The 7,345-nt window shown below is 42.1% G+C and overlaps 1 protein-coding gene across 2 annotated transcripts in view; it reads left to right on the forward strand.

Moving 5' to 3' along the window:
• Positions 1-1,607: 1,607 nt before the first annotated feature.
• trim25l (tripartite motif containing 25, like) overlaps positions 1,608-7,345 on the forward strand; it is a 14,915-nt gene continuing 9,177 nt past the window's right edge. For both annotated transcript variants that reach the window (XM_036569759.1, XM_036569760.1), the window contains exons 1-7: positions 1,608-2,489; positions 3,593-3,688; positions 4,499-4,732; positions 6,232-6,388; positions 6,557-6,619; positions 6,733-6,777; positions 6,881-6,919. In XM_036569759.1, coding sequence (XP_036425652.1) covers positions 1,836-2,489; positions 3,593-3,688; positions 4,499-4,732; positions 6,232-6,388; positions 6,557-6,619; positions 6,733-6,777; positions 6,881-6,919 — 1,288 coding nt within the window. In that variant the 5' untranslated portion in view covers positions 1,608-1,835. The remainder of the gene's footprint in view (positions 2,490-3,592; positions 3,689-4,498; positions 4,733-6,231; positions 6,389-6,556; positions 6,620-6,732; positions 6,778-6,880; positions 6,920-7,345) is intronic.

The following is a 7,345-nucleotide window of genomic DNA, read 5'->3' on the forward strand; positions in this document are numbered from 1 at the left end:
GAAAATCAGTGGTGTGACATCCTCATTGTAAATCCTTCATGCTTTTATTGTATATTGGTCAGGGCCAGTTTGTTAAGCACTGAATGTCCAAACGTTTGTAGAAACCTGCTCAGCTGAATTTCTGACATCAAGGGTATTAATACAGTTTGTCCTCCTTTGCTGCTGTAGCAGCCTCTGCTCTCCTGGAAAGACTTTTAACATCGCTGAGAGGATTTGATTGTATATTTAGCTACAAGAGCATTAGTGAGGTCAGGTACTGGTGTTGGATGGTCAGTTCTGGATCACTCCAACTCATCCCAAAGGTCTTGGACGGAGCTCCTTCACTCCAATGAAAGGAGTTCCACTACGTCACAGTCCAATGATGGGCGATTTTATACCCCTCAAGCTAACATCCGGCATTGGACATGGTGACCATGGGCTCATGTGCAGCTACTTCAGAGTTCACACTCTATAAGTGGTGTCTAGATACGTTTGGATATATAATATAGCTTGCAACAACACTAATTGGCCATTTTATCAGAAACACCAACCATATAGGTGCACTTTTTAGGTTTTCAGTTACAGCCCAGTTACACATCTGTAGTTACACAATTAATAAAACCTTTTAACCCTGTTCATCATAAAATAGCAGCTATACATCATGGCTTCACGGCCATCTTGACCACAAGATTACTGTGACACAGCTGTATAATTACAGCTGTATACTTAAGCTGAAATTAAAATACGGTATTCTTCTGTATTTTTACATAACAACTGCAAAAGTAACTTTAAATGTAAATTAATGTAAAAAGATCTTATTACAAGCAATTTTGGAGCATTTCCTTTGGTCCATTCATCATCAAATTTTTACACAATGTTAAGGACAGGTGGCGTACTCACAGATGTAGAAAAGTGGACACATGTTTCTTGGTGTAGCGACGTTATGCTGCTAGTTTGCTGGTGACCAGCGCTGCTGATCTGTGCTGTTTTTTTAACTGCAGTATCCTACTGTGAAAACTGAGTGTTCAGTATTGTGAAATCCTGACTGTCTGTTTCACTGACTATCAGTGAGAGTACAGAGCGCAGTAGTGTTACTAGGGCTTTACTGTGCGGCCACTTTGTTGGAAACCCCTCTCTTGTAGCACCACCTCGCTGCTGTACGTTTAGAGACTGTAGCCCATCTGCTGATGCCCAGTCTGTGTTAGCCATTCTTTAGCCCTTCATCTGACCACAGAGCCAGACATTCCTCAGTGGTGCTGGACACTCTCAACCTGGCAGTGACACTGGCGTGTGTTTAAGTCCCGGCACTTTCCACAGATGTAGGTGCCATAATGAGGGTCTCTAAGGAAGACAGTGTCAGGAAAAACTCCCTAAGAGAACGAGGAAGAAACACTGAGAGGAACCAAGACACGTAAGAGGAATCCATCCTCCTCAGGGCAACACTGGAAAGTGCAGTTATCAGAGAAAGAAAGAGAGGAATGCTGGAACGGCAGGTACAGTTGGGGAAGTTCACACTCACCAGTTTTTCTCCCTGAACCTGCTCAGTGAGCGCAGCCACGCCCCTAAATACCTGACTGGGTCTGGTGACAGCACCTCACCTTCATTACCAGCGTCAGTAACAGCTGAGTGATCCTTCTGTCCTTCAGACCATTTGGTTTTCTCTCCGTTTTGTGTTTCAATTCTATCCAATTGTCCATTTACTTTTCTGATTTTGTTTAATTTTGTTTCATTTTGATTTCTTCTCTTCTATCATTGTGTCTGTTTTGGGATTCTTCCTCTTCTTCTTCTATCCCTTCATCCATTTGCTTTTTTTGTTTTGTTGTTGTTCTATTTGGTTCAAACTTCTTCCCCAAAAGATGAGCAGCGGTCGTTTGTGGACAGAGGAGCAGTTTAACTGCCCTGTGTGTCTGGACCTGCCGACAGACCCGGTCACCATCCCGTGTGGCCACAGCTACTGCATGGACTGCATCGCTGACCACTGGGACTCTGAGGAGCAGAAGACCGGCACCTATAGCTGCCCGGAATGCAGACAGACCTTCAGCCCTCGGCCTCAGCTCTGCCGCAACACCATGCTAGCAGAGGCCGTGGAGCAACTCCGCAGTGGGAACCTCAGCTCCTCGGCCAGGGAGTCCATCCGGAAAGCCAGGCAAGCAGCCAAATCTGCCCAATCCAAAGCCAAACAGAGAGCACCAAAGCCAAAGCGGCTGCCCGCCTCAGCTGTGCCTTGTGACCGGTGCCAGGAGCCCAGAGCGGCCATCAAAACCTGCCTAGTTTGCATGGCCTCTTTCTGCCAGACCCACCTGAAACCACATCAAACTCAGGCTAATCTGAAGAACCATGAGTTAATTGGCCCGACTGCTGATCTAACCCAGAAGATCTGCCCCGAGCACAAGTACCTGCAGGAGTTCTACTGCCGCTCCTGCCAGATTTACGTCTGTTGGCTGTGCACCAGCAACCAGCACAAGGGTCACGAGTGTGTGTCCACACAGACGGAGCGTGTGGAGAAACAGGTACTGAGATCTCACACACACACACACACTGACGATGCACACAAATGAGTGGAGGAACATAACGAGATGTTTCCAGCTGTAGTGCGTGATACAATAAAAAGGCCCCACATTTTTCTGTATTTTATTTTATTCGTTGAGCCCCATTGATCATTTTTGTGTACCAAAAGGAGCAACTCCTCTTTACACGACCACTTTACAGCCACTATTTTTGTGACTGTGCCTTTAAGATTGTGTCTTATTTAAAAAGCAGTCTAGACTGAAACACTCCTTATAACTTCAGCATGAGTGAGCAGGGCTGAAATGCTGTGGGCCGAATAGGCAGACATGCATCAACTTACGTCACTTACGCCAATTTACGACTTTTCATTAAGTCCGCCTCCTTGTATCTACAGTCATTGTCCATTTTTTCAGCTCCACTGACCGTATAGTTTCACTCCGTAGTTCTACAGTTACAGACTGTAGTCCATCTGTTTCTCTGCATACTTTGTGACCCTGTTCTTCAGTGGTCAGGACCCCCATGGACCCTCACAGAGCAGGTACTGTTTGGGTGGTGGATCATTCTCAGCACTGCAGTAACACTGGTGGTGTGTTAGTGTGTGTTGTGCTGGCACAAGTGGATCAGACACAGCAGTGCTGCTGGAGTTTTTAAACACTGCGTCCACTCACTCGGTCCAGCAGCAACACTGAAGTGTTTAAAAACTCCAGCAGCACTGCTGTGTCTGATCCACTTGTGTATGGCAACAGTTTAGGTGACATACAAGCACCCGCACAAAGCGCATTCCAGCTCATTCCTGTTTATCGAATCAGAACATCCTTCATTTAATATTACGCTTAATTTCATTCGTATATTTAATCAATGTGTGCCTAATTTTTCCCTGTGATTTTATATACATTGACATACATCAGTAAACTGGTCCAACATTTATTTCCCTAAATCGAAAACTCCTTTATACAGTGAGATGCTTCATGTGTGTATTGTTAAGAATCTATATAACACTTTATTACACTGTAAAATATGGTAATGTATACATTCTAACACTGACACACTGTAAACCTGTCAGTCACCTGTGAGCTCATCCTGACTGTCTTTGATTCTGTCTCAGAAAACACTGACTGCAGTGCAGACAGAGAACCAGCAGAGGCTACAGGAGCGAGAGAGACAGCTAAAGGACATGAAGAAAGTTCTAGAGACCCTAAAGGTATCAGCTTTTACACACAACACACACCTTTTCAACACACAGATTCTTTCAGACACACTCAGAATAGAGCTGCAGTCTGAAGCTCATTATACACAAACAGTAACACATCCATCTAACGCCCTGAACACACCCTGCACTGTCCTCGGACACACAGGCAGGACTGGTAACGTGTGTAACACTCCTAAAATAGATGCTCACGTCTGTGACAAATGGAAAATTACATCACTTTCACTGTGGGCCTGTGAAATCACCAAAGGCCTCTTACAGACCCTCTCTGGTCTGCTTAAAGGGGATTTTTCAAAATTACTGCTTTATGAAATTGTTAAGATGTGAACAAAGTCATTGAGCATGGTTTGATGTGAAAGCTCAGTTCTAGAAAAACTTCCTAAGTCACAACTAGAACCACAACTAGAACCTGAAGCACTTAACACCTCTAAAAGCTCATTCACAGAGAGGTACAAGAAATGGTTACAAATGCATTTCCTGATGCCTGAAATCGTTTTACAATAGGTTTTCAATAAGCTTCTGGCTTAAAACACACTTTTTAAAAGAAGAGAGGCACATCAGTGTTATAAGGCACCATTACATTATATATAAAACTCGGAAGCCCATCTCAGCAACTTCATGCCTATATTTCAAATGCATGTTGCCCAAAACCTGCTATAAAATAATTTATACCCCTGAAAAGAGAACATTTCACTGAAATTCACACGCAGTCATATTCACGCTCACGCTTTTTCATCTGAACTATAGTAGCAGTCAGAAGTTTCTAATTTGGTGGTGTATGCCTGTCCACGCATGTATGTGTAGCGCTCGTCCAACATGGTGAAAGAAGAAGCGGAAACAGTGCTGTCTGAGCTGCAGCGGTCAGTGCAGAGGATGCTGGAGCTGATCCAGGACGTAATGATGTCCTCTGGTCAGGAAAAGCTGACTGAGGCTCAGGAGGTTGTGGACAAGCTGGAAGCTGAAATAAAGCAGCTGAAGAAAAAGGATGTGGAGCTGAAGACTCTAGTGAAGTGCCAGGACAACATCCACTTCCTCAAGGTACGAACTTTCAGAGACGAAGTGTTGGCTGTGCGCCAGGAGCTGAGATGTCTTAAGATCTTTGTAGTAAATTATGGCCTCTTTACTTTCACACTGCAGGTACAAAGCTAATGTAGCTAACACAGAAGCCTATGTACACTAGCCTAATTAGCATTGTGCACCACAAGCTACTTCAAACAGCATCAACATTACATCTCAAGAATTTTTACACAGCAGCCAATTTAAGGGGTTAAAAATCTCAAAAAGGCCAACTCATCTGTGGCTTGGTAGGCAATGTTATGGATTTCCATGAAAATATATATATATATATATATATATATATATATATATATAACCATATATAATATTAAAATATATAACCATTTATAGTATTAAAATATATAAACATATAGTACCCAAAGTAGATTTTAAATTGCATCCTGAAGATTATATTTAAAGCTGCAGTGTATTATTATTTTCTTATAAATGAATGAAGTAGCATTAATGAGTCAGAAACAAACACACTAAAATATGGTGTGTGACCACAACAAATGTCTTTGCGCATTAATGTCACCACACAGGCTAATAAAGAAGGTCCAGCTCAATGTTTAGGTCTCAAATGTAAAATCAATATTATATGATGAAGATATGATGACAATAGTTAATCATTCACTCACATCCTCAGAAGACGCTCCTTCACCAAGTTCTGACTGAGTTCTCTGTGGATTCTCTTTCCACACACTCACAAACATCTGATTCATCTGCTGTGGAAGGGGTCCGAAGCACAACCTACATTGCAAATGTAGCATGCAGTTACACATTTCCACCAGAGAGGTCTCCAAATCCCCTAAACACATATAATGCAGCTTTAACTGGCTATAAATAAAACCGTAATATTTAATTTTCAATCAACAAGTTTCATGTTAATAAAGGATTAATCTAGGATTTAATAACTCTGGGAACAAGAATAGAGCAGGAACACAAAACTGGAAACTAACTGAAACTGAAAAGAACTGAAAGATTGACATAAAGTTAGTTTCTAGATTTTAAATGAAATAATACTCTTAGCTGTTTTTTCTTAGCTGTTAATACCTCACCTCAGCTCAGTCAGTCTGTTAAGCTCCTTAACTTTGGAAAATTAATAACTTAAAAACTTGGAAAAAGCTGATGCAGTTTTGAAATTTTCTATGCATTAATTTTTTTCATGGAAATCTATGGCTTGACCTGCTGGCCCTGGGTGAGTCGGCCTGGAATAACTCTTACATGATTTCTGACACTGTACACATTTTTACCGATAAAAATGGCCAAACGTAACTCATACAGCTAAAAACAGAAGCAGCACCGGCTGAATTTCCTGTACTTTTGTAAGTCAAAGGGAGAAAACTGTGTCAATCTGACTTTGGGTCACTGTTCCTCCAAATCTCGAAAGACATGAAGGAGTTTAAGGTGAGAGAATCACTGACTCCAAATAACAGTTTCTCTGTTCTTTCCTGTCTGTTTTCCCTCTCTGTGTGTTTCAGACGTATCACTGTCTGAGTTCTCCGGAGGTCAGTGAGCTGGGCAGTGTGACCGTTAACCCAGATGCTTCATTTGATTCTGTGCGTTCTGTTGTTCTGGACCTCAGGGAGAAGGTGGAGAACATGTGCAACCAAGAGCTGGACAAGATCAACAAGACCGGTCAGACACACACACACACACTCACACACACACACACACTCACACACACACACACAAACACAAACACACACACACACACACACACACACAAACACAAACACAAACACACACACACACACACAAACACAAACACACAGACTTTGTCACATGGCACTTTTATTCCTGCAGTGTTCAACACAACAGCGTTCACGGTGACTGACCGGCAGAGTGGACAAAAGGGCCTTTTAAAACGTGAGTGAATGTGCACCAACCTAACGTCCACGCGGCACCACCACATACAGACACATCATCCACTGATGTTGGCTTTAATCAGATCCTGAGTAACTCTGTATGGTGTGTTTTAGTATTTTCAGGTTTGGGAGGCAAAACAGCGAACAGCCGCGCGCAAGGTACCGAGAACACTCCCACAGAACGTTCTGGATCCTGTCTGTGGAGAAGTTTGTTGGTCTCATATGCATGGTGTGTGTGTGTGTGTGTGTGTGTGTGTTGCAGGTCCCCCACCTCTGCCCTCTGTGAGTGTTCGAGGCCCAGGTAAAGCTTCTGAGCTGCGGGTTTATGTTTGTTATTCATCTTTATAGGAATGTCTGCCAGAAAAACCCCAAACTTTAAAAACTGATATCTTGGCCAGTGAAATTATCTTAAATCTAGTCGACATACTGAATATTTCTCATTTTCAGATTATTTTTCACATTGAAAATAAACTTATTATGAGATTATTTCATTTGTTTCTAGACATTTTCTACCTGTTTAAAGTGATTTTATCAAGTGAGATTATTTCACTATAGTAACAGATCATTTTGCTTGTGTCAAGAAATATGGTGAGATATGTACTTAATAAAATCAATTAAAATAAGCAAAATGTAGAAATAGGTTACGTTATCTCAAAATGAGACAAAAGATATTCAAGATCTTTTCACTTGCAAGGATATTTTTTTTTACAGTGCAAACATCGTCGAT

The sequence above is a fragment of the Colossoma macropomum genome, unplaced genomic scaffold (genome assembly GCF_904425465.1).
Source record: "Colossoma macropomum unplaced genomic scaffold, Colossoma_macropomum, whole genome shotgun sequence".
In the NCBI taxonomy this organism is placed as follows: domain Eukaryota; kingdom Metazoa; phylum Chordata; class Actinopteri; order Characiformes; family Serrasalmidae; genus Colossoma; species Colossoma macropomum.